The sequence below is a fragment of the Acinonyx jubatus genome, chromosome A2 (genome assembly GCF_027475565.1).
Source record: "Acinonyx jubatus isolate Ajub_Pintada_27869175 chromosome A2, VMU_Ajub_asm_v1.0, whole genome shotgun sequence".
NCBI classification, from domain to species: Eukaryota; Metazoa; Chordata; class Mammalia; order Carnivora; family Felidae; genus Acinonyx; species Acinonyx jubatus.
In genome coordinates, this window is record NC_069383.1 from 42,031,990 (window position 1) to 42,059,892 (window position 27,903).

At 45.6% G+C, this 27,903-nt stretch overlaps 1 protein-coding gene across 1 annotated transcript in view; it reads right to left on the minus strand.

The window, feature by feature from the left end:
* Window positions 1-27,903, minus strand: part of EEPD1 (endonuclease/exonuclease/phosphatase family domain containing 1) — a 112,134-nt gene that overhangs the window by 11,613 nt on the left and 72,618 nt on the right. The window contains exon 4 of the mRNA XM_027075262.2: window positions 2,456-2,566. Coding sequence (XP_026931063.2) covers window positions 2,456-2,566 — 111 coding nt within the window. The remainder of the gene's footprint in view (window positions 1-2,455; window positions 2,567-27,903) is intronic.

A 27,903-nucleotide genomic window follows, 5' to 3' on the forward strand; every position in this document is an offset into this window, starting at 1 on the left:
GAACTGCTGTGCCTCCAAGCTGGGCCACGGGAGATCAGGTGTTAGAGCCAGAGCCCTAAAATGGGGTTCGGGGCTGACTCCACCTGGCGGCGGCTAGAGGACTTTGGGGCAAGTCGTTTTGTCTTTACAGATCGCAATTTCTCATGTGCAGCTGTCCCTCCAGCTGTGGGGCGAGGACCTGAGAATTGAGGAGAGGCGCGTGGACGTCACTGCAGGCATGGGGCAGACGGCAGGTGCAGCTACCCCTCTCCCATCTCCGTCTCGGGTAGAGATCGAACGTGTGCCACTCACAGATACAATTTATCAAACAGTGTTTAAAGAATTTTTAGGTTATCTGCCCATATTTAAGATTCAGTAAATGTCGCATTAAAATCCAGGTATGTGCATCTTTTGAGAGACCAGAAGATTTGTCCACACGAGGCCCACAACCCTCCACGGCAACATGTGCGTGGGCACAGCCTTGCAGCCTGACACAGCCTGCTGCCTCACGTGGACGCTGCCAGGCCCTGGCCTGTGTGCAGTTAATAAAGCATTTCAATGCACATTATCTTTTTAAATCCTACAGCCACCCAGTGACTTAAGGAAGGGGCTATTGCTCCCATTTTAGAAATGAAGGAACAGAGGCTGAGAAGGTTAAGTGGCTTGAACTCGGGTCTCCTTGCAACAGCACACTGTTCTCCAATGGCCTTGATGCCCCAAGCTGGAGCAGGGTTTCCTGCCTCGTCCTTCCAACAGGCTGTGAGCTCCCAGAGGGAGGGGCTCCATCAGCTCAGGTTGAATCCCTGCCCTGGGCTCACAGGCAGGGCTGTGTCACCAGGTCTGTTTTTCTTACCGATGTCTATCTGGCATGTAGCAAAGTACCTGGCATGCAGTAACCTTTCTAATTTTTCAGCGGACAAATAAAGAGTGTTAAATGGACTATAAGATCCTAATGAACCCACCTAAAAGATACTGTTTTTTTTTTTAATTTTTTTTTCAACGTTTATTTATTTTTGGGACAGAGAGAGACAGAGCATGAACGGGGGAGGGGCAGAGAGAGAGGGAGACACAGAATCGGAAACAGGCTCCAGGCTCTGAGCCATCAGCCCGAGCCCGACGCGGGGCTCGAACTCACGGACCGCGAGATCGTGACCTGGCTGAAGTCGGACGCTTAACCGACTGCGCCACCCAGGCGCCCCAAGATACTATTTTTTTAAAAAAGGCAAGGTGTGGGCGGGGCAAGGGGGGCTGCGCCTGGGTGGCTCAGTTGGTTAAGCGTCTGACTCTTAGTTTCGGCTCAGGTAGTGATCTCACGGTTTCACGATTTCAAGTCCCACATCAGGCTCCGTGCGGACAGTGTGGAGCCTGCTTGGGATTCTCGCTCTCCCTCTCTCTGCCCCTCACCCACTCATGCTCACTCTCTCGCTCTCAAAATAAATAACATTAAAGAAAAAGGCAAGGTGGTAGTGTTATTTCTACGTAGACTGAGTAGGAACAACCAAGGGCTACAGAGGTAAAGACTAGACACATTCCAAGTTGGCTTAATTTCCAGCCTATGGGGAAAGTACACTGGCTATCGCCTACAGTAACAATTTACACTCCAAAACATAAATCCCAGAGAAATAAGATTTATATCACCTTTTTAAGTCGTGGCTAAAAAAAGAGAACTTATTGTCAATAATTAATCAGATAACTTTAAGCCAGTATATATTTATAATTTAAAAGTTCCAAATCTCAATATCCCTCACATAAATGCTATTTGTGTGTTTATAAACATGTTGGATATACTAGAGAGAAAGAAATACAACATCTGCATTTATAGAAAAACTATGTGATGACACAATCTCCAACTCAAGATTAGCTACCAGAACTCTATTTTAAAATCTAAAACCCCACTAATATCAAACATTCCAAATGAGTAAAAACCTCAGTCTTGAATAGATCTGTCAGAGTGAAAACATACCCTTACAGTGATTTACCCACAGCCACAGGGGAAATACCAACGAAAGAAGACTCAAAATTAAAATCTGCTCAAAATGTCCACAGAACATTTCCATGTGCACAATTTCTACCACCAAAAGCAAATGCTTCGCCTATGAATTAAGTGAATTTGAAGTTTTCAGTCAATGAACAATGGGCTCTCCACAAACTTGGCAGAGGATAGAACTGTGGCGACAGGATTAAGAGGACAAAGGACAGAAATACCCCATTTGCAGCCTTGGCTCCAGACAGGATTTCTCCTCTCCTCCCAACACCCCAAACCCCCGTTTCCGCCTGGGCAGCCGTCCATTCCCGATCGAAACATGAAGCAAGAACCAGGGCATTTTGCAACGAATAGCAAAGAGCTAAGAAATGTGCAGCAACACAAAATTGCACCAGGGATGTTGGCAAAGGAAAGTTTTAAATGTCTGTGATTAGGGAAAAGAAAGGTTTCCACAAAACGGAGATAAAATCCAAGTTTTGCAGACGAAGGTACCTTCTGGAGAGGCGTGGAGGGCATCTCGGCGACAACGGCCTTCCAGCATCCCCGGGGCTGCTTCCACTTGCGGATGTTGGGCAGGAGAGGCTGGTTTAGCTCCATACAGAACTGCAAAGACAGAGCACCAGTTGGTGTGTGTTCGTACCGAAAGCACACCCAGCTGGGGGCAGCCGGAGGAGCCAGGAAATGCCTGAGCCTGACTCATCAGCCTTATTCAGAGGCTTGTCGGGCTTCATCTCTGTTCTTAGGGTTACGTGAAGACGCAGAGGACTAAAAAAGCCCCACAAATTAAAAAGCAAACTACCTATAAACGCACAATTATCACCTGGGGTCGGGGGGGGGACTCTCAGTTCATAGTAATCAATTCGCTTTGTAGCATTCTAGCACAGATAGCTCAAAACAAGCTGTCAGAATCCTTTCGATCCTTGTAAAACCGGTGGTTTCAAGGTCCCAGGAGGGTCTAGATACCAAACGTGGAGGAAGGAAGAGGAATACGTGGGGGTCTTTTCTCCCCCCGAGCCTAGCTCACAGGTGGAAAAGCCACCCCCCCCCCCCCACATCTAGAACCACCATATGTTCGCTTTGATGCTCTTCCGAGAAGAAAGCCCCGCTGTCATGGCTCCGACACCCCACGTGTGTTTATAGGCTGTGCTGCTTTTCGCTTGCGCGGCTCCTCCAAAATGGCATGGGAACCACAGAGGGACTTGATCACCAAGGCAAAAGACAACTGCACTGGCCAAGTAAATGAAGGGTTAACAAACTACGTGCTCCCAAAGAGGTGGACCAGCTCCTCGAACTCACGCCTCGGTCACAAGCCAGCCCCTTGACGACGGTTCCTTTGAGGGGGCCCCAGCGTTTGTCACATTTGGGTTTCGTTTGTGAGATGCTCCAGCATCGGATTCCGCCCCTTCTGGGGGGACACCGTGTGTCATGCAAGTCGGAGCATGCCAGTCACCCGTTTCTGTGTCCGGCCCTACAAAGTGAGTCTTCTGGCTCCCCTGGGCGCCTCTCCACCCCCTCTCCGGTGAGCTGTCCTCAACTAACCTCACTTCGCTCCAGTGCTTCAGCTTACACCTCTGTCCCGAAGGCCCCCAAACTGTACCTGCGGCTCAGATTTCTCTCCCAAGGTGTGAACGGCATTTCGACAACCTTTTTAACATTTCTACCTGAATGTCTCCACAGAACCACAAGCCCAACGGGGTCACAAAGGGACCTGCCGTTCCCCTCCCCCCATGTCTATCTCAGTTCCCGGTATTTCCATCCTTAGAGCTGCTCTGACTCGTCCCTCTCCTCCTCCGGCCTGGCCCGCTGATTCCACCGCCTCACAGGTCTGGAGCTCCCTCTTTTTGTTCTCTAGTCCCCTGACCGTGGCCTGTTTCAGAGCCCCATCTTCTCTCACCTGGGTCACCAGCAGAGCTGTGAAGTCTTCCTGCCTCTCTGTCATTCAGTCACCCTCCATGTGTCCTCTGGCTAAGTTGTGATGGCCATGCTGACAGCTGCGATCCCTGTGGTTCCTAAAGTACAGTCCGGGGCCCAGGAGCTTCAACATCACCTGGGAGTTTGTTAGAAAGCCCCTGGCCAGGGTCTGGTCCTAGACCGACTGGATCGGAAAGGCGAGTGAGGCCCGGTGCCCTGTTGTTAACGAGCCCGCCCTGCAGGTGATTCGGATCCCTGCGAAGGTTGGAGAATTGCAGCTGGCCAGGCCCTCATCACAAGCCTCTGCCCCAGAGGCAGGCAGTGCTGTGGGCAAACAGCTGTCAGCTGCCAGCCCTCTGCAGGAGCACCTCAGGTGCAGAGAGCTGCATTCCTGGCCCTCCTGGGCGGGGCCTCACACTGCTTAGCTTTAGGAGGGAAGATGAGCATCCCTCCCTGGGCAAGGGAGGAAGCATGGCAGGAGGTCTGCTTTAGATACGTGCCATTCTCTCTCAAAATAAATAAACTTAAAGAAAAAAAAAGAAGAGCAGGGGCGCCTGGGGGGCTCCATTGGTTAAGCATCCTACTCTTGATTTCGGCTCAGGTCATGATCTCACGGTTCATGAGATCAAGCCCCGCATTGCACTCTGTGGTGACAGTGGGCAGAGCCTGCTTGGGTTTCGGTCTCTCTCTGTCTGCCCCTCCCCAGCTCGTGCTTGCACGCTCTATCTCAAAATAAATAAACTTTCAAAAATCTTAAAGAAACAAAAAAGAGATGTGCTGTTCTTGGGGTTCTGCCTTTACAGTTAGACCGTTAAGTGTCTGCCTTTCCCTGATAGCAGATAACATAAAGAACAGAGACTGTACCCAAGTCACCTTTAAAAAAATTGTTTTATTAAGTTTATTTATTTTGAGAGAGAGAGAGAGAGAGAGAGAGAATCCCAAGCAGCCTCCGCAATGTCAGCGCAGAGCCTGATGCAGGGCTCAACTCACGAACTGTGAGGTCATGACCTGAGCCAAAATCAAGAATCAAGCCCTCAACCGACTGAGCCACCCGGCACCTCCCAGAGTCGCCTTTATAAAGCTCAGCTGACACTGAGCACGGTGCCCCCTGACACTCACCAAGCCTCTGCTGGTGAACCAGGAAACCAGGGAGGACGGCACTCCCCAGTCCGTGTATGACACACAAATTGGGGGCGGGGGGACTGCTCCTTGCAGCTGATTATCTAAATAATTGCCTCAATTTTAACCTCACTTTGAGTTTGCCTGAGAAGTGTTCTCTTTGGGATTTGATCATTAGGGCTTTTATCGGTTCCCGACCATGGACAGTGTGCTATTCCTAATGAGGGCCTTCACCCCAGATGAATCCCCTTGGCCAGATGGTCTTGGCTGGAAGCCATCCTTGGATGGGAAATGAAGCACTTTGGAAAATGCAGCCGGAATGTATTGACTATAACTTTAGGGAATCTAGCGAGGAAATGGACTCCACAAAGGGTCCAATTTCCTGCCAGGGAATCATTTGCTTGCTGAGTGATCATTAGAGCTGAATCTGAGAATCATTAAAAAGGAGAGAAGCTCCGAAAGTCCATCTGGTGCTTCGCTCTTCTCCACGCAGGGAGTCCCGCACCTGGCTGCTCACCCAAATCTCTCAGGATGCACCCTGGGGAGGCTCTATTTTTAGATACCCCCTCCGGTGATTAGCCAGCCACCCAGATTAGAGAACCCGCAGGACCCTGCTATGCTGGGAACTGCAACATGTAGGAGCCACAAATCACATCTTTCCTAACCCTCAGAGAGCCTTCAGATACCTGAAGACAGGTGAATCTCCCGTTCACGCTGTAAACGCCAGCCCCACTTAAACACTCCCATTCCGGGCAACGCCACTGTGATCGGAAGGGTTAGCATGCGAAGGAAGAAGGGACACAGGCTTCCATTGCTCTCCATGCTTATGACTCTCAGAGAAGGCCTTTGGAGCCTATAGTCAGCTAGTCAAAGTGTGATCATCGGTATCGTCTGGAAATTCATGAAACATGCATATTCCCAGGCCCCTCTCAACCTACTGAGTAACTCCAGGCGGGGGGCCAGGTGATCTTCATTTAAACAGCCCCTCCAGGTGCCTTGGATACAATTTTAAAGCTGGTGTTATCAGATGAGGGAAAGACATTCTCCTTTTGTTTTCTATCTAAAAGCTTTTCTTTCGTGGGTAAACTCTAGGAGATTTAAGGAACCCTAATTCCTGACCTTTAAGGGCTACCTATATTTTGTACATCTGAAGCCTTGATCTTGATAACCTCTCTCAGCCCACAGAGTAGACGATCCCCCCGCTATGCCCTCTTATTCAGTATCTCATATTATCAGAGACAATTAATAGTTTAAGGAACCAGGGGAAAATTATTTATGGCTAGAAGCGTTCTATGCCCACATCTGCACGCACAGACCTCAGTGCTAGGTAAGGGGTAGGACTGTCTTCTATTTCTAGGGCTGAAAAAAGAATTGCCAGTTTGTTAACTTAGTTGACTGCACTACCAGTTCACAGCAACACTGAAGAGCACCTTTTAGATTCCTGCTACTCAGAGTGTGGTCCGTGGACCGTCAGCGCTGACCTCACTTGGGAGTCTGTCAGAAATGCAAAGTCTCAGGCTCACCCCAGACCTACTGCCTTGAAATCAGCATTTTCTCAGGACCTCAGAGTGATTTACAAGCTTGGCAAGTCTGAGAAGGCTGCTTCGGAGCCTTCCTTGTTTTGTAGACATCGTCCCTATTACCTGCCCCAGCTGGCCTGCATGAGGCGAACACCCTACCAGTTATTCGTGAGTGAACTACAGCACAGAAAGGTTAAGCCATATGTGAGTTTCCAGTCAAGATCACACGGTGGAGAAGAGTTAGAGGAGGGTCTGAACTGAGGTCTGCTTCCCACTGCTCTATCTCCTGGCCAGGCAGGTATAAGAGACGGAGTAGGGCAGGCTCCCAGATGAGGCCAGCCCACCTTACTGGACGGATCCTTGGGTCCTTCCTCCTGAAAACTTCACAGGAAAACAAAAGCAACCTCTGAGAGCCCTCCCTCTGAACTCTGCCTAAAATTGTTTTATTTAGAACAGCTGGTTCTCAAATTTTCTGCTTCGTCCACATATCAGCAGGTAGAAACAATACTCTTCTAAGTAAAAGAGGCTCACCGGGGCAGAAAGGGTGGAAATGGGGGGTGTGTAGGGTTGGGACAAAATCTCCCAGGGAGCTGACCTGCACAACCCAAAACTACGACCCTACAAACGTATTTCTAGAATCCTGGGGGCTAGCCCACCATCTGCCTCCATCAAAATCACACTGGTTCTTGTTTTTAAAAGCACAGATTTGTGAACTCCATCCCTCACAGAATCGGAATCTCTGAGGTTAGGGCCAATCTGTGCATTTCTCACAGGATCCCCGATCAGCTTTGAAGCGTGAGCAACTCAGACAAGGCTCTGCAATTGCTTATTTTGAACTCAGCCTTCATATTTTTCATACCTGTGGTCTGGAAAGACAGTTTTCATTATTCAAAACAAACCTACCATTTCAGCTATCACCCCCACACCGTGCAAGCATCTGACTGGGCCTCTTCTCAGATAATCCCATGAGGTAACACATGAAGGGAGCCCAGCGCACAGGAGGCATGTGACAGATACTTGCTGAATGGATGAATCAGAGAGGTCTCCTGAGGATCCCACCTTATGGCTTCTCTCTCCCAAGATGAGTTACAAGAACGACCGTAGGCTGGACTTGTTTCTCTAGCTTCAGACCAAACATGGGTGATACCGTCATTCTTTCGCACCCACCCCACTGCCAGCTTCATCAACACCAAACCCCTCTGCTCTTTGGCTCAGCAATCATGGGACTCAGTGTCAGAGATTTTAACTCCAATCTACAAGATGCCCAAGGCATAGGCATTCAGAAATGCCAAGTCCTAAGAGAAAAGACTCTTGGCTATGTTTCAGATGTGCTGCGCCCTGGGTCTGCCCTGGATCAGCTGACTCAGCTTGTCTCTGCAGTGACAGAAGGGTTCCAAGGCTTGAGACCAACCGCGATTTGTTTGTGGACCTTTGGACTTTATTTTTTTCTTTCTTTCTACTCCTCCCCCTTCCTGAAACAAATATTCCTTGCTCATCCGGTCCTGAGTGAGAAACACAAATAGGAAAAGCAATCTAATTTCACTCGGTGGCCTGTCCAGCCACCACCAAGCTCAGTGGTCCTTTCGTCTTCCCCGTTCAGTTAACTTAAAATACCTGTGAGCTAGGTATTAAGATGTGTTACAGCGGTGCCCACAGAGTTAGCTGGAGACAGACTATTAGGACTACTGGCAGGCATTTTCAAAAGCAAACTCCAAATGGCCACCCTTATCCTGCATCCTGGATGGCGGGGGAGGGGTGTCCTCACTTGGAACCCTCTGGGTCAAATTTCCAGATAAAGTTGCTTTGTTTTGAGTTGGTTGTTTTTGCTTGTTTTATGGATTCTGGAGGTGACCTCCTGGACAGTGAGTTTTCCACATGTGAACCGCTAGTTTTCTCTGCACACTCAATGACAGCTTCTGAAAACGCAGTATATGATGGATAAAGCAGCACAGGTGAGCTTCCTTAAAAAAGATAAATTGCCATCATAAAATAAAGAAGTCCCTGACTCAGACCATGCAAGGTCAAGAGACTGAACTTTCATTTGGATGCCACAGGCATGGGAGCAAATGACAGAGACAACAGTTTCTGTACCGTTAATTGTAAGCAAGGGCTTATCTTTGCCAGCATCTCCAAGGGCGGAAATGCCATGGACAATAATAGAAGCCAGCACATCTATGGGTATCTGTAAATGATCCCATTTGGAGTGAAACCAAAGAATGGTTGAGGTCATTAAAAAACGTCACTGTACTCTAAAAGAAAACACCAACGCAAAAGCAAATTACATCTCAGTATCAACTCAATAAGAACCATGTTTGGCCTTCTAAGCGTAACAAGCCTATTGCAAAGTTTTCCTGGGATATTTATTTAGCCTTTAGAATGTTGATATTTCGAAGGTCGATGGGGCAGCGACGTACTCAGTTAACTTGCTTGGTTCTCCTAGGAGCTAAGTGCCTTAATGGTTATCAGCGGTCTTAATGGCCCTGGCACGCCTCTTTGCAGAGCAAGGGCTCACACACACAGTGTAACATGGACACAAAGCAAAAGCAAAAAGTCTTTCAACCTCCTCTTTGTCTCAATCTGTCCAGAAGAGATAAAGTTTGCTCGGTGGCTTATGCCCTATGTTCCCAAAGAGCCAGGATTATCATAGAAGAAAGAAGCCCCTGTCTTAGGTCCATGCAAACACAGGCACGTATCCCTGAGGGGAGACAGGTGCAATGTGGGACAGAGAGCAGTATAGGGTGAGGGTTCTCCAGGGCTCTGAGCACCTCTGACTTTACTGCTACAGCACTGCCTACAGGGCCTTCCCTACAGGGTCAGGAATCTGCAGAGGGGGAGCGTCGGTCATTCTCTCTGCTCCTTGGGGGCTCATTGAGCAACTACCATATTCCAACATTAAAAGGAAGAACTGGCCTTGGTTTCTTCTAGCTTCACAAGTTTCCTCAGTGGGCCACCTTCATGGGCTAGAAGAAGAGGAGGAGCTTTGAGACCCTAGGTCTTGGTCTCCCTATCCATCAAGTGCAGGGATGGGAGGAGATGACCCCGTCCAAGGGCATTTCCAGCTCCAAAACCATACGATTCTGGAATTCTAGGAGGCGAGGATGAGAAAAGAGGGAAAGGCGGAGGGGGGAGGGGTGAAGGAAGCATAGGGAGAGGAAATATAAGATTCTTATAAACTCCTCTCTCCCTCTTTCTCTGTGATAATTGCTGTATGAACTCCACGGAGAAGCTGATTGCGTTGAGAGGACACTGAACTATCCAAAGGCCTTTCCCCCAAACCATGAGAGTGGATTCCACTCTTCCAAAAAACGGCATCAGCTTTCTTTCATGTCCCCTTGGCTCCACCCGGAAGACCCCTCGCTAAACTGCCTGGAATAAGAGCATACTCTTAATAGGTAGTAATTCTAATAGGTTAAGTTTGGCTAAGTCCAACAATAGTCAGAAACACAGATGGCCAGTAACCTACAGCCCAGTCAGCTTCTGAAACCGGTAAAAAAGTAAGAGCCCCGGAGGGGGAAGGGAAGGGCAGGGGAAGTAAGTGCCAATAATTTGACAGACACTTTTCACAGATTATCACATTTACTCCTACTGATAACCTCGCGAGGCAGGTAATAATGCTCCCGTTTGACCCCTGAGGAAACCAGGCACCATGGCAAGGTCACTCACTGCCAGCAAGTGGGCCACGTGGGATGGGAACCGGGTCTGGCCAGCTCTAATGCCGAAACGCACAGAGGGGAGAAAGCCCAGAAAACACAAGCCCGCCAACCGATCTAGGCGATGGTGTATGTGGTGCAGGCACCGTACCACACGCGTTCCAAATCTGGGGTTCTCTGGAACTGAGTCAGTTTCATCATCAGTGCCCCCAGGGTCCCGGGGACACAGAGTTCTGGAGAGGTCACCACATCAGACCACAGCTTACCTCCTGGCAGGGACCAGGCACTGGCGGGGCGTGCCCATTCTGTAACCTAGAGCCAAGCACTCAGAGCTTCATAAGGCAGCCCCTGCTCTAAAGCTCAGGCCCCATCCTTCCTCATCAGCAGGGAGAGGCAGTGAACTTACAGCCCCTTCATCACTCGGCCCAGGGGCCACTTCCAGATCAGCTCCATGAACACGCTCTTTCCATGGGCACCCGAAAGGAATTCTGGGCGAGTGTTCATCCTTGTTTAAACATTATCATGCTGAGGAAGATCAAAAGCAAACAGAGACATTTCCTCAGCCTCCACAAACAGCTAATCATTAGCTGCTTTTACAGAGTCAAGGGAAGGGACACCCACAGGCACTCCTGTCAACAGAACGGCTCCTGGTTCTGGTAACCTCTCCTCTGTGTTCTCCCAAGTTACTTATCATGGGTTTCCTGAACAAGATGGTTAAAAATGACAAAGGGGGGGGGGGTGCCTGGGTGGCTCAGTCAGTTAAGCATACGACTTCAGCTCAGGTCACGATCTCGTGGTTCGTGGGTTCCAGCCCCACCTTGGGCTCTGTGCTGACAGCTCAGAGCCTGGAGCCTGCTTCGGATTCTGCGTCTCCCTCTCTCTCTGCCCGTCCTCTGCTCATGCTCTGTTTCCGTCTCTCAAAAAATAAATAAATGTTAAAAAAAAATTTTTTTAATAATAAAAAATAACAAAGGGCTAAAAAGCCTTTCAAGGACAATCAAAACATTTTTCTGCAAGGGGAACTGTAAAATGGAGAGCAGAGGGAGGGGGAGATTTCATAGAGGTGGAAGTTAGGTTAGGAGGAGACGGAGCCACACGGGGCACGGGGTCCCACACTGCCACACTGCCACCACCCTCACCACCATCCTCATCATCCCTCACTGTCGCCCTTCAGGGACACTTCCAAAGGTTCTCGTCTTCTCCAAAGGTCTTCGGATGTGAAGACTCTTCATCTCAGCTAGGAGCGAAGACTGTGATAGTTTTGTGGCTTTTTTCCCCCTTCTCTTTAAATTGAGGCTTATGTCTGGATATAAACGAACACAAGCTCATTATAGGATAATTTGTAAAGTAGAGAAACACAGAAAAATCTAAGCAGAATACCACTGGGCAGGACAAGCACTGCCAACCTTTTGTGGATTTCCCTGCAGGCTATTTCCTATGGAGTTTGTTACTACATCTGTCTGTCCGTATAGATGCACACGGTTTTGCGTTCTGCTTTTCCTGCTTACCACTGTGCCACAGGATTACAACACCTTCTAAATTCACGCCATGAGCCATCTGACATGTTATGATATGGACAGGGCAAGCCATACCACGGTGGTGGAGGTTTCGTTACTTGGAAGAAATTTCTGCTTGAGGCTCATTTCATTTCACTGTCAACATCTTAAAATCACCTAACAAAGTGGTTGTAAGACCGATTCTACCCTCACCTGCTCAAAATGATTTCATCCACAGGTGTAAATAAAAATCCCGAGTAAGTTAGCATTTAAAATTATAATGTGTTCATTTTTGAAAATGCATCAGGAGGTCTTTGTTTATTTAAATATATATACCTGTGATAAACACACAGCAGTACAGGGCCCCAGAGTGCATTAAACCCCTGAAATGTACAATCAGAAGGGAAGTGACACTTTCTTTTTTTAACCCCCTGATATAAGAGATGGGAGTTTTTAAAAATAGTTTCTTTCATCTTAAGATAAGTAACTTTCACCTTTATTTTTTCCCTCTAGCTTTGTTTTTTAATAAAATGTCTCTCTAGAGAATTTGTCCTGCTGTCCGTCTATCTGTTAGGACCCTCAGGCGTGTACAGAAGGTGGGGGCGATCGCCAGGTCAGAACTCAATGGGATGTCTACTCCGCTCTGGTGCCTTAACCCAAGCTGTGATGTTAAATGGGGTCATGTTCATTATTCAAGGATGAGATTAGGAACACAGACTCTAGAAAAAGGCTGCATACATCCAGACTTCGGCTCTACCACTTATCAAGAGTTTCGACTCTGGGCAAATGACTATTCACCTGCTCCACACCTCAGTTTCCCCATCTGTAACAAGAGGACACAAATTGTTCCTGCCTTACCAGTTTGCTGTTTCTTAATTTTTTAAAAACATTTATTCATTTCTGAGAGACAGAGAGTAAACTGGGGAGGGGTAGAGAGAGAGGCAGGCTCCAGGCTCTGAGCTGTCAGAGCCTGGAGATTGAATCGGAAGCTGGCTCCAGGCTCTGAGATGTCAGCACAGAGCCTGATACGGGGCTCGAACCCACAAACCACGAGATCATGACCTGAGCTGAAGTCAGACGCTTAACCAACTGAGCCACCCAGGTGTCCTTGCCATTTCTAAAGCAGGTAGCACAGGGCTTGGCACACAGCAAGGCTCCTGTGTGTTCTTGTGGCTGTTCTAAGATTGGGCCACTCCACCATGACAAGGCCATGGAAGGAGGGTCCCCGCCTTCAACTTTCCACACACGATGGCACAATTCTCAAAGCAAACCAGCTGAGGAAGTGAGCAGGGGCAGGGGCCAGGGCCAAAAGCCAACACATCGCAAGCTGGGACATAGAGACCACTGAAATACAGCCCTGCAGATATGGACAGAAAGACGGGAAACTAGTTGCTAATATTCTTCTCTGGTGAAGAGGAAAGAGGAGTCATGCAAGCATTCAATAAAAATGTAACAAGCATTAACTGTGTGTGTATCCTGGGTCAGGCTCTGGAGCTATAATGGTGAGCATTAGAAGCATGGTCCCCTGCCCTCCCTGAGCTTGCAGTCTATGTATGAGGGGCAGGGGGTGATGTAAGCACACTTTAAAAAAATAATTATATTTATGATACTTTTATTGAGGTCATTCTAGTGCCAAGTACTGAACACACATGAATTCATTTTGTTCTCAAAATAGCTTCCTAAGGTAGGTTTTATTATGATCCTCATTTGATGGATGAGAAAACACAGGCAACAGAGAGGCTAATTAACTTGCCCAAGATCACACAGCCAGTAAGAGGCAGTGCTAGCATTTGAACCCAGGCAGTCTGACTCCGGAACCCATGTTCTGTGTATAGCCTTCTTTTGTCTCTGTCGACACAGTTATTAATCAAATAATCATCCACACACAAAACTGTGGCTGAGACGTGGGCCACAAAGGAGTGGTTCTAGGAGCCTGTGGCATCCATGACAGTGGCAGTGGGGGTGGGGGTAAGGGGGGTTTGACTTAGTCATGGACGGCTTCCCTGAAGAGGTGATGCTTGAGCTCAGAACCCAAGGATGAGTCAGAGTTAACTGGTTAAAGAGGAGGGGAGAGCAACCCAGGCAGCCGGACAGCACATGCAAAGGGCCTGTGGTGGGACAGACATGGAGAATTTGTAGGACAGAAAGGTGAATGTGGCTACAGCACAGAGGATGAGGGGCAGAATGGTGGAATGAGCCTCAAGGGATGTCAGAGCCTGACCATGCAGAGCTCTGTCTGCCCTGAAGGGAGTTTGTTCCTCCTCCTGTGAACAATCCTAAAATTGACGGAGGGCACAAAGAGATCTGCATTTTTACACGGGTGTAGAGCTGTAGTATACAGTGTGGGCTGGAGAAGGGCCGACAGCCTGTAAGATATGGGGACAGCTTGACTAAAAGGAAAGTAATCACAGTCTGAAAGATAATTAAGAAGGAAGCATAACTTGGCTTTAAAAAAATGAAAACAGGTACTTAAACCAATACGACCGAGTACGGGAATATTCACAGCAGCACTATTCACAACAGCCAAAAGATAGAACCAGCTCAAATGTCTGTCAACCAATGAACAATAAACAAAACGTGCTGTATCCATACAATGCACCACCAGCGACCCACAGGAAAGGGATGACCTATTAATACCTGCTACGACATGGGTGAACCTCAAAAATACACTGAGTGACAAAGCCAGACACAAAAGGCCCCAAATTGTAGGATTCCATGTACATGAAATGCCCTGAATAGGGAAATCCATAGAGACGGAAAGCAGACCGGTGGTTGCCAGGGGACGAGAGGAAGAGGATACTAGGTTTCCTTCTGGATGACGAAAATGTCTTGAACGAGACGGATGTGATGGTTGCACAACACTGTGAATGCAGTAAATGCCATCGGATGACACACTTTCAAGTGAACTCTGCAATGGTTACTTTTTTGGTATGTGAATTTTACATCAATAATAAAGAAAGTGAGGGCACCTGGGTGGCTCAGTCGGTTGAGGGTCCAACTTCGGCTCAGGTCATGATCTTGTGGTTCATGAGTTCGAGCCCCACATCGGGCTCACTGTTGTCAGTGCAGAGCTCACTTTGGATCCTCTGTCCCCCTCCCTCTCTGCCCTTCCCCTGCTCTCTCTCTCTCTTTCTCTCTCTCTCTCTCAAAAATAAATAACACATTTAAAACAATACTAAAGAAAGTGACTTGGACAATGAATTGGATGTTGAAAGTAAAGCAGAGGAACCACTCTGTTCATTCAACACACACCAGGCGCTACACCAGGCTACAGCTGTGCCTGCTGGCTGTCCCTCAGGAGCCGTCCATCAGGGTGTCAGTTCCACCCCAGGGAGGCCACCTCTGCACAGGGACAATCCAGTGTTTCACCACATGGTCACTGAGCACCTGGAAGAGGAGAACACCACCCAGCAATTCCTGGAATAGAGGCTCTCTGAAGCTCAAAAAAGACATTTTTAGGGCAAATAAAATAAATACTTTGTCCCAAATTAGCACTAAACTGGTGAGTAATGATTGAAACTAATTATTCTAAGTGGAAAGCAGGTCTGAAAATAGCAATGCGTTTTGGAGGATTTTGCAGCTATTTTAGGAGAGTGTAGGAAAGCTGCAGGCAGAGTGAAGGACCCCAAGTCAGAGCAGAAACACCGTGATGGCCATGCCAGGGTTTGCCCTGAATATGCCGCTCCGTAGATTCTAACATTTTTACCTGGCTCGAGAAACATGCCAAGGACGAAGGTTGAAACAGTTTCATTTGTCACTTCCTAATGAAATGCTGAACTGCAATTTTGCTGTGAGATGTCAACCGTATATGTTACGATGTTTTACTTGTAGGCAAAAAGGCACCTGACCCAAGCTTGTAAGGTGACAGTAACATTTCCTAAGACAAACCATGTTGGTTTAGCCTACCGGAGCTCTTCCCTTTCTAGAATTTTCTTCCGTTTTAGATATTTTCAGGTGACAGGCTCAAAGAATGGGTAAGATGGGTACCAATTGGGGAAACAGTGTTTCTAAACCCCCCTCCCCCCAAAAAAACCATCCAACAGTACAATGTATTAATAAGAGTTTTTTAAAAAAATCTTTAATGTTTATTTATTTTTGAGAGAGAGAGACAGACCATGAGCAGGTGCGGGGCAGAGAGAGAGGGAGACACCGAATCCAAAGCAGGCTCCAGGCTCTGAGCCATCAGCCCAGAGCCCGACGCGGGGCTCGAACTCACGGACTGTGAGATCATGACCCGAGCTGAAGTCAGACGCTTAACCGGCTGAGCCACCCAGGCGAGTATTTTTACTTCTGAGGTTTCAGATATGACAACAGAAAGGGTTGGGGACACAGAAAAGGAAGATGGGAGGAGAGGAAAAGCCGAGACAAGAAAATAATTCATTCAAAGAAAATTCACTCATTCACTCTTAGACTCACTCTAGGCTGCAGAGCAACCAGCACTTTCCTGTGTGTTCCTGTGAAGCATCCAGAGTTATTTAGGAACCGTTACATTAAACACAAAATTAGTTCTTATGGACCCCCAGGGAAATCGCTCTGGTTGCCATTTTTCTTACAGAATGCCAGCCTTCAGCTGTTCTAAATGGTGTTTATGCAGCCTGCCGTCCTTAGCAGCCATAATCATAAAAATAAAGACTTCAAAGCCGTGGGTGAAAGTATTACTGATTCATGACTTATTTTATTTTGATTTGCATCATGCCAAATCCTACGCTTTAAAGCCTTCATATTTCCTAAATTATTTCAGGGCAAACCACACAGATTTGATTGTTCTTTTCCGTGTGGGCAGCAAGGGATGGAGAGACCTGTGATTTTTTCACTCCCAGGCACGTGATGACAGCAAGAACTATATAGGTGGCAGTTCATGAAATAGCATTCTCATTTTGGAGAATGTCCTGAGACTCATCACTTCTCAGTTTTCTGTGCTAATAGGAGAAATGGAAAGCCAAATCCCCAAACTATCTTTTAGTCAACCTCCCTTCCCATTACATTTTTGGCCAGAGGCACTTAAAAATAGCCTAACTGCCAGAGGTTAGTTTCACAGGCTCTAGAGCTCCTTTCAAACTACTGGGAGTGGGTAGAGTACAAGCAAACGGGGCACTGCGAAGCGTTACAAAAATCAAGTTGCACACCTGGCAAGGGCCGTGTCCTGGATGCCAGAACAGTGTTCTGCAGGGCACAAAGAGAAGTCCACGGTAATGAGTTGTAACCACAACAGCGCTTGGTACTAGACAGCTCACCACGGGGCAAACACTACCACTGGCTCGGACCCACGTCATGGCTCGAGAAATGGGGAATGTGGGGCTGGAGGGATTAGGATCACCCAGAGGGCAAGGGGCTGAGCCAGGACCCAAATCCATGTCTATCTGACCCCATTGTGCCCTTCAGCTTCCTGCTGTGGCAAGTACAAGGTGAGGAGTCACATGATCCATCTTGTGTTTTAGAAGGGTTATCTGGTAAGCTTACAAATGAGGAACTGAAACAAAATTAAATTACAGAGACCAAATCATCCTTTTATATGTTTTTTCAAAAGTGGTGTTTTTTTATTGTTTTGTTTTGTTTTGAGAGAGAGAGAGAGAGAGAAAGCATGAGCAGGGAGCAGGGGAGGGACAGAGAGAGAGGGAGGGACGGAGAGAGGGAGGAAGGGTGGGGGAGAGAGAGAGAGAGAGAGAGAGAGAGAGAGAGAATCCCAAGCAGGTTCTGCACTGTCAGCGTAGAGCCCGATGCAGAGCTTGATCTCACGAACCGTGAAATCATAAACTGAGCCTAAATCAAGAGTCGGATGCTTAACTGACTGAGCCACCCAGGAGCCCCCTTTGATGTACCTTAATTTTTCTTTCTGCTTCCAAGCTTTCTAGAAATCTCACTTCTCTAGCCATGGTATAAATACTGATCAACTGACTTGAACTTTATTCAGGTAGAAGCTATGCAAGTGCATGCACACACACACATTGCGTTTTTTCATAAATAAAAGCAAATTAAGTGCTGTTACTAAATAAATTAAGTACCAAAAACAACATTAAAAAAAATGTCCCGGCCACATCCTGAAATGAAGCCTAAAAATACATGTTACTTCTTCCCCTCTTATTTTCAAATATAGCCACACAAATGAAGTGCATGGCAAGGATGTCTGGTAAGGACAAATAAAATGAACAATCGATATGTAGCGATTTATTCTTCAACTAGAGGTTTCAGCCAGGTGGACAGAAGAAGGGAAGACAAATCTTGCCTGATACAGAAGATCTGCAGTAATACAGTCACAATTTTGTAATCAACATGGGGAAAGGCTTTAATCTCCCTCCACTGCTCCCACCCGCCTCTCCAGAGCTGGTGCAAATGCTGAAAATTCAGGCAAAAAAACAGAACTTGTCACTTTCCCTTCCAAGTTCAGCTCTTTGGCTTGTAAAGCCAAAGCTCTGGGGATCTTGCTTTAGTCCTGGGCACTTCTGATTCCTGTGGATCCCCAGGGCTGGACACATCAGGAAGATGCTCCGTGTCTCAATAATGACACTACAGAGCCACTTAAAAAAACCTCTTGACTGGCTAGTGGTGTAGGAAGCCACCAACAGATAACTAGGAAAGCAGGTAATTTTAGAATAATGCATATATGGGAAGCTACTTTGTTTTCTCTGGCTGCCTTCTTTGAACCTAGTTAATTCTGTCTGTGAAAACGGGTCTGCATTTCATGGACCAGAGTTAGGTAGGACAGGCTGGGGGCGAGGCAAGGAGTGTAGGACAGCAGACTCAGAATGCAGAGGAGGAACCAAGTCTAGGATCTAGAAAGAGGTCTTGGATTGTGTTCACAAGGGATGTCAGTACACTTTTCTGAAATTCTACCAAGATTAGATCAAAGTCTCTGAAAGCAGGTTGGATGCTTTCCCAGAAGTTTGGAATCTTGTTAAGGCCCAAGCTCACCATTTCAGTGCCTCCTGAAGGTTAATAAAAAAAAATATTTTATCAGCTGTAGGAATTACTCATTCTAAATGGGTAGTTAACAATCTGATAGATTTCTCCACTGAATTAATTCAAGCCTTAGTGACCAGCTCAATCAGGACAATTTTACCTGCTGAGAACACGAGAATAAATGTTTTTAGCGACAGAGCAAAACAGTTTTACCTGCCTGCCCTTCTGTTTCATTTTAAATGACAAACTAACCTTAACTTTGCCTCTGTTTCATTTTAAATGACAAACTAACCCTAACTTTACTAAGTACACAGTCATGCTCTTAAGAAATGAATGAATGAATCATTCGTGAAAAGTCTCAGAATTCTCTAAAGAAGTGAATTGAAAGTTCTCTCAGTACCAACTCATTGTTAGCATTTCCTGATAACAGAAGCATTTGAGGGTGGACTAAATAAGACAGGAAATTGCATGTAACTCCTGTCACATGGCTAAGTGAATGTTTGTACAAGGTGGTGGCTACATGCAACAATTTTGAAGGGAGTGCAGTGAGTTGAGCACACTTTCTCTCTGTTGAAAAGAAAATAGAGGGGCGCCTGGGTGGCTTGGTCGGTTGAGCATCCGGCTTCAGCTCAGGTCATGATCTCACAGTCTGTGGGCTCGAGCCCCACGTCAGGCTCTGTGCTGACAGCTCAGAGTCTGGAGCCTGTTTCCAATCCTGTGTCTCCCTCTCTCTCTGCCCCTCCCCCACTCTCACTTTGTCTCACTCTGTCTCTCAAAAATAAATAAATATTTTTAAAAATTTAAAAATAAATAAATAAATAAAAAAGAAAAGAAAATAGAGTCAAGAGACCAACAAGATCAGAGGAGAAAGTGCTTAGGATATACTGAAGGACAAACAGAGCCTTTCAAGTACTGAAAAAAATCCCAGAGCAAGCCTCTTCCCCTCTTCCCAGCCAACAGATGGTCTAGGACAGCAGTTTTTAAACATTTTTGACCATGAGCCATAGCAATAAATACATTTTTATATGGCAATCTGGTATATTCTATTTGTCTGCCTGCCAACTGTGTATGTATGCATGGAAGTATGTATGTATCCATGTACCTATCCATCTATCCATTCATCCATCCATCCACCCACTCACCCCTCCACCCATTTGTATATGCATGTAAGATAATGATGCCAAATAGTAATGTGAACCCACAGGAACAAATGAAGAAAACTGGAAATAGTAAATAATAAGGTTAATGGAGCTACTGCTATAAATAGATACTTTTTCTCCTTTCTTCTCTCATCTTCTTTAAAAGACATAATAGTATATAAAGTAATGACTATAATAATGTCTAGTTGGGTCTGTAGCATAGTAGTTAAATGTAACATGTGTAGTAGCAACAGCTTCGAAAGAGAGAAGAGGGAATTCAGCTATATAGAAATAATGTTTTATCTCTTACTAAGTTAGTACAAATCTGAAATAAGTTAGTATAAATCTAATAAATTAACATTTATATGGCAAATTCAACAGCAACTACTAAGAAAATAACTCAGAAAGCATAGTGAAAAAAATCATTATGGAAATTAAAATGCTACAGTAGAAAGTATGCACTTTATGCAAACGAAAGCAGTGAAACAGGGAAAAAAGGAACAAAAAGACATAAGATATAGAAAACAAAAAGTAAAATGGGAGCTGTAAATGTGACTGTATCAATAATAACATGAAATGTGAATGGATTAAAAAACCCAATCAAAAGGCAGAGACTATCAAATTGGGTAAAAAAACAATATCCAACTTATCCTGGGAACAGGAGATACAGATAAGATTATGAGTAGGTTGAAAGTAAAAAGACAGAATAAGACACATGATGCAAACAGCAACCATAAGGAAGCTGGAGTGGCTAAACTAATGTTAGAAAAATAGACTTTAAAATGAAAGCTGTTACAAGAGATAAAGAGGGACATTTTATATTAACAAAAGGATCGTTCAATCAGAAAGACATAACCATTATAAATATATATGAAACAAATAAAAAAACTCCCAAATACATGAGACAAAACCTGACAGAATTGAAGGAAGGAACAATAGTTGGGAACTTCAATACTCCACTTTCAGTAATGGTTAGAACAATTAAACATAAGATCAACAGAAAATAAAAGACTTAGGCAATAATATCAACCAAACAGACCTATAAACATTTACATAACACTCAGCCAAACAACCCCAGATACACATTCTTCTCAAGTGTACATAGAACATTCTCCAGAAGAGACCACATTCTAGGCCATAAAACAAGCTTTGATGCTTTTGAAAGAACTGAAGTCTGGCTCAGTCAGTTAAGTGGCCAACTCTTGATTTCAACTTAGGTCTGATCTCAGGGTACATGGGTTCAAGCCCTGCATTAAGAGTCTCTCTCTCTCTCCCTCTCTCTCCCTCCCCCACTTGTGCTCATGCCCTCTGTCTCAAAATAAATAAACATCTAAAAAAAGGAAAGAAAAAACAAAAGGACTGACGTCAAGTAAAGCATGTTCTCTGACTGCAGTGGAATGGAATAAAATTAGAAGTCAACAGCAGAAAGAATTTTGGGAAATCCACAAATAAATGGAAATTAAACAACACACTTGTAAATTACCATGGAAAGAAAGAAGAAGTCACAAGGGAAACTACAAACTCTGAGATTAATAAAAATAAAGATGCAACATACCCAAACTTATGGGTGTAATCTAAAACGGCACTTAGAAGAAAAATTTATAGCTGTAGATGTTTATATCAGTAAGGAAGAAAGGTCTGAAATCAATAACTTAAGTTTCTACTTGCAGACACGGGCTGGTGGGGGGGTGGGGGGGGAAGAAAATCAAACCCAAAGCAAGGAGAAGGAAAGAAATAAGAAAGATCAGAGCAGAAATGAATGAAATAGAAGATAAAACACAATGGAGCAAATTAAAAACTCAAAAGTTCTTTGAAAAGCACAACAAAAAAATGAGAAACCTTTAGGTAGACTGACGAAGGGGGAAAAAAAAGAGAGAGAGAAGACTCGTGATTTCCTGCCTGAACTCTAGCTGCTCACACAGACTGGGCAATGCAATCAGGGGGAAAAGCTAAACAGATGTGGATCTCGCCCAGCGCTGGTTTCTTATTTCCAGGGTTGACTGCTCTCCAGTTTCTGCCTGCTTTTGGTAGCTCTTTGTGCTTTCAAATAGTTGTTTGCATTTTACCCAGAGTTTATAATTGTTATTTGAGGGAAGTTTATACTGATATAAGCTGCACTGCCATTTCCAGAACTGGAGACTCCAGATACCCTCTTGAAGAGGAAAGAGGGCATCTCAAGCAAAGAGTTACCACAGGAAAAATATTAACATGGACACGCTATGTTTAAATCATGGGTTGGATAAGTGCACAAGACCAGCCTATCATTTATAAGCCACTAGAAGAGGCCAGCAAAAGGCTCTCTACTTAATAATACAATTCTTAGCAAAACACAGAGAGTGGTGATTTTTCAAGGCCCTCTTCACTTTGAAGCCTGAATGAAATCATCTTTCTGCTTTTGTTATAGGCCTCGTGTTGGCCTCTGCCTGAGCTTGAGATCCAAACAGACATGCTAAGATTTCTCCTCTTTTCCTCTATAAATATATAATCAATTAGGAGACTAAGAAATAATGAACTTAGAGTATGAAGCCAAAGTAACGGAACCACCCAGAAGAACAGCCCCAGGGACAACCGTGGGTAGAAGGCAATAGTGGGTTCAGACGCACCTAGATAAGACAAGCTTCTGATACAATCTCTTTCCTTTTCCCACTCCCAAATTCCTAGCGTTATATCTAAATGGCTTCAAAATGCTATGAAATGTTTGTTAACATAAAATCATTACGCATTCATTATAAAAACAGAACTGTTGTACAGAAATTACTAAAAATGGGTAAGTGCCTATAAAATTCTTAAGTTCTATATCAAACCAGTTCATAGTTTTTTTTTAAGAAAAGCAAAAAAAGAAGAAGAAGAAGAAGAAGGAGGAGGAGGAGGAGGAGGAGGAGGAGGAGGAAGAGGAGGAGGAGGAGGAGGAGGAGGAGGAGGAGGAGGAGGAGGAGGAGGAGAAGGCGGCTTACATAAAAATGCTTTGGCTTAGAAGCCGGCCAGGGTAAGCTATGATTTGTTAGATGAACTGGGCCAGAGGTCAGGTTCCTAAGGGTGCAGGAGAGATGAGGAAGTGTGAAGGCTGACCGTGGAGGGGGGAGAGTTTACATTCAAGAAAACTACCAGCACACGAAAGAAGAGAAATAGGACAGTAGCAAAGAGGAAAGTAGGACAAGTAGGGACACATTTCAGGTTTGGGGACCTGCTACCACAGATTGTTTAACCCCTCCCTTCCCACTGAGCACTGAACTGCCGTTCATTATTCGTAATTAGAAAGCATGACAGAACACGCTTGCTATTTTCTGTTTTTATGGATCATTTCCTTAAGAAACGCTTCCACGAACGGGATCACTGGCACAGGGCAGAGGCATCTCAAAGGTTGACAAAATACACTGCCCAAGAGCTTATGGAAGGACAGTGCCTCATCACCACCCCTCCCCAGCAATGAATGCCGACACTGGTTTTATCGGCACTTTCAACATCTTACAGCATTGCCTAAAATACTTTGCTAATGTACTAAATGTGAAAGAATCTCTTGTTTAATTTGCATATCTTTGATAGCTAATAAAGCTAAAGGGGATGTAAGAATCTTATTTGGGACTCTACATTTTGCTCACTCCATACAAAAGCTTTTCATAAAGACAGAAAGGTAGTGGGAGCCCCGAAACGTACACGGTATCTTGTGATTCTAAAAAAAAAAAGAGAAAATACATCTCTCTCTTTTTTTTAAATGAACTGTGAAGTCTGGCCCATAATTCACCAAGATGCTCCATTTTCTGGCAGCGAAGGTGCCTGGGGGGACCCCAGCCAACAGCCCTTTGCAGAACGGGGGTGGGGCCCAAGTGTGCAGTTGTTGAAGCAGAGCCGGTGAGGGGGTGGTTGTGGCAGCCGGGCAGTGGGCCTGAGCCAGACTCCACGCGGCGAACAGGGCAGCCTGTGCTTCACTCACAGAGGCCTCCGTTTCTGCTTCCCGGCCCCTCAAGGAAGGTAAAAAGCTGCCTGCTGGAAGGGATTTGGCCAGAAACATGACTACCGTGAGTTTAATCATGCTTAGACACTGATATGGCTCAACCCACTTAAAAAAAACAAACAAACAAAAAAACAACTAACAGATACATGAATACAGACCATTCAAGATGGCATTCAGATTAAGCTCAGACTACATGAAGGACCAGGCAGGGGAGAAAAAATAAACCCAGAGAGCTGAAGAATCTCATTCTGATATTTTTAAATGAAGACAGAGTGCTATTTTTTAAAAGGTATTTTTAAGTAGACTTTACGTGAAGATTCTCGAAGCTATTCATGTTGACGCTGAACCTAAATGAAGGAGGTGTCTGCTGCATGTTCTCTACTGCCTCCTTGGCAGGTCCTTGGACCCCCATGGCCCTCACACAGCTGCGAGTTCCTCCACTCTTGGATGCTCCCCTGGTACTGTCCACATCCGGAGCCCTGAACCTCTAGCTGCCTCCTCCTTCAATCCCAGCCCACATTCTGTTTCCCCTGCTGGACCAAAGGGTCCTCGGGGGAGACAAACATTATATGCTTGTGTCTGTTTTGCTACAAGTCATGCTGTTCAAAGACCTGAGTCTCAGCTCTCCCTCGTCTGGCCAGGGCCCGAGCCTGTGGGTCTGCTCCCACTCCTGCGATATGCAGAGATAGAAGCTTCCACAAAGTCCGCTAAAGCTAATGTCCAGACTAAAGGAGATCACGGGAGATAGGCAGTGGCTGGAAGGGAGCTCTGGAATGGAGTCCCATCCACTGGGGTCCACTCTTGGTTCTACAACACAACTGCTATGGGCCCTGGGCCAGGAGGACATTTCAGCTCCTTTGGTCTCCATGTCCTATCCGCAAAATGGCAGGGTAAGATTCCATGGTTTGAACAGTCTCTCTCAGCCCTGGCATTCTGAGATGTTATATATGCCATTCGAATGCATTTACGAGTGCATTCGAAAGAAATGCAAAGAGAACTCTACCCTCTTTGGTATGCAGTGCAACTTAGGCACAATGTTAAGTACTCAATTGTTGCACAAACTAAATTAAGTGGAAGTCCAAATCACAGTAAAAAAAAACCTCCAAATGCGTGGAATGGCAGAGCTAGAACTTATGTATGTACCTGTGTGTGTGTTCAGAAAACACCAGCACCGGTTATAGATCTAAGCATTTAGCATCCTTAGGTCACAGACACACATTGATGTGACTGTTATTTACGTCCTTTTTCTTTCTGAGAATTCCCGGGAAGCTACTAACTTCCAATTCCAATGTCGCCCACCCCTAGGGTTCAGCTGCAAAAGTCCCTGACCACCACGTGCAAATATCCAGTTCAAGTTTTCTGCATTCAGGCTTGCTAGTGAAATGTATGCGCTTCATCTCGCATGTAAGGTACCAAAAGAGGTCCAGGGATCATCCACAGCACCTGTAAGAAAACTAGACTCAGAGTCAGGCTGCAAAGCTGAAATTCTATGAAAAATATCCAGCAGCAGGCATTTTGTCCTGGTCAATCTGGCAAACAGGGAGAGGGCAGGGGTGGGAATTCCTTTTTTTAACATCCTCTAATGCCATCAGCTCAATCTCAAGTCGGGCTTCTCCAAAAAGGAGGAGAAAGAGGTATCAGTGATGATGATGATGATCACGACGACGACACCAGGGATGACATCAGTAGCAGGGACAGCATTAGCTACCATTGCTCTGATGCTTACTCCCTACAAAATCTCTTTTAACTCATATACTGTCTTGTTTAATTCTCATAAAAAAATCTCAGTGAGGTAGGTATTACTGTGATCTCCACTCACGTTAAAAAAGAAACCAAGTCTGATCAATAACTTGCCCAAGAGATCTCCTAGCTGGTAAATGTCAGAGCTGGATTCAACCCCAGTCTATGGACCCTCGGAACCAGGGTTCCAGGAGACACAGCACGGACTCGGTCAGCTTGTGATTAATGGCTGAGTCATGGCCTGTAGAGGCTGGGATGGGGATAACACGGGCAATGGTCATGAGCTGGGTGGCCTGAGCCTCACACGGGCAGCTTTTCAGGCAGACTTGGATCCTGGGTTGGGTCGGCCGGTGCTCTGCCCTCTGGCCCGTCCAGTAAGAGGGTGACTCCAGCTGGAGCAAACGGCCAAGCTATTGTTTGCAACTTTGCAGGAAGCTATTTGAAAGGGTCATTGAAAAATGATCTTACTAAATCAAGCTGTACCAATATTTTTATTTCCTTTCATGCAATGCCACATTGAAAGGCATTAGATGGGCCTGTTTATAGAGCCTGGGAAACAAATCTGTGTGCCTTAAGTTCAGAAAAACAAAAGCATCTCACACTTAAAGCAAAGAGAACACAGAGAACGGGATGGTGTGCATCCTTCTCAGAGCAAGTCCTTGCTCTTGGCACCCGATAGATGCTTGATGACAAAGCCCATCTAAATCCAAAACATTTATCAGAGAAATGTCACATGTCCTGACATTTATGCAAATTAAATAATCTTCCCATGGTTCCAAGGTTTTTTAAGACAAAAAATTGGTAGAGAAACTTAGCTTATTAATTGTATGGCTTATAGATTTTTTTTAAGTTTGTTTTTAAGTTTTAAATTTATTTATTTAATTTTGAGAGACACAGAGACAGTGTGAGCAGGGGAGGGGCAGAGAGAGAGGGAGAGAGATCCCAAGCAGGCTCTGCACTGTCAGCACAGAGCCTGATACAGGGTTTGAACACATGAAATTGTGAGATCATGGCCTGAGCTGAAACCAAGAGTCAGACGCTTAACCAAGTGAGTCACCCAAGTGCCCCAATAGCTTATTTTCTACATAAATGACAAATGACTGTCACTTGTCCAGGAAATGGCTTAATGTAGTATCTTTAGAGAAGAGAAATTGAGAGATCTTATCCTACCTGGGGTCCCCAACCTCCACCCCAATCTACTGCACTTAAGACAAATAATATTAGAAGAAGCAAAAACTAGAAGCCTACTGATCTGTGTGCAAGGGTCACTGGGCATGAACTCACCATCCCTTCTCCCCAGAAAGTGTGTTTTAATGGTGAGTAGGGCACATGAAACACAGAGGCCCCGAAACCCACTAGGAAGTAGAGAAAATACTAGAAAACAGGGTATGAGAAAAAGAATTTCCCCTCTTCACAATGGGATCAGGGATCAACTAAGAAAATAAAACCCAAGAGTTTTAGGATGGGAAGGAACCAGAGAGATCAGTTTTATGTAAAGAAAGGGGATCCAAAGAAGGTCCTCTGCCAGGTCCAACAGCCAAACAGGGGCGAGGCTGGGAGGGGACCTCAGCTCTCCCATAAGAGAGCCTCCCCTGAGCTGGCCCTGTGTGCTGCAGAAGCCAGGAAAGCCTTGGCACTTTTACGACAGACAGGCTTTCTACCTGAAACCAGGGGAAGTAGAAGCCAGGCAAATTTGAAGCTAAAATACAAAGACCATAATGCACTATTAGGGAGAAAAAGCACTAGAAATCTTACTGGCTAGGACACTCCAAAACACTGCTGCTTCTCTTCTGCCTTTTATATTATGTTTTACATAATATGATTATTTGACTGGTCATATTGAACCTGCAAGTACCTGTGAGGGAAATGACCCCTCAATAGCTTATATCTTACAAGAGAAAGGCATTCAGGTAACGGGTTCCCATTCTTGGGTCTGTGCCTGGAAGTGACTAGTTCCACCATGGCAGGATCTCAGGAGTCCAGTAATCGCAAACCCCAAAAGCAGATTGCCATTGGAAGCCCAGCGGTGAAGATAGTCGAAGAGGTTTGAGGTTTGTAGGATGTGTCTCACTGAGGCCTTTCTGGCTCTACCTATTAAATTAAATAAGACAGGGCGCCTGGGTGGCTCAGTCGGTTAAGCATCTGACTTCAGCTCAGGTCATGATCCCACAATTCGTGGGCTCGAGCCCCACGTCGGGCTCTGTGCTGACAGCTCAGAGCCTGGAGCCTGCTTCCGATTCTGTGTCCCTTTCTCTTTCTACTCCTCCCCCGCTCACTCTCTCTCTCTCTCTCTCTCTCAAAAAATAAACACTTAAAAAAATAAAAATAAATAAATTAAGACTATTTTCTAAATGAAAGGAAGAAGCAGGAAAACTAAAGATAAAAACTGGGTTCTTACCAATAGAATGATGTTTAATTCTCTTTTGGTGTAAAAGGAAAAAACAGAGCTTAATTGGCCACAGAAGCAAAAGTCTGACACCTCAGAAGTTCTCTATTAAGATGGACTAGTCGATAGC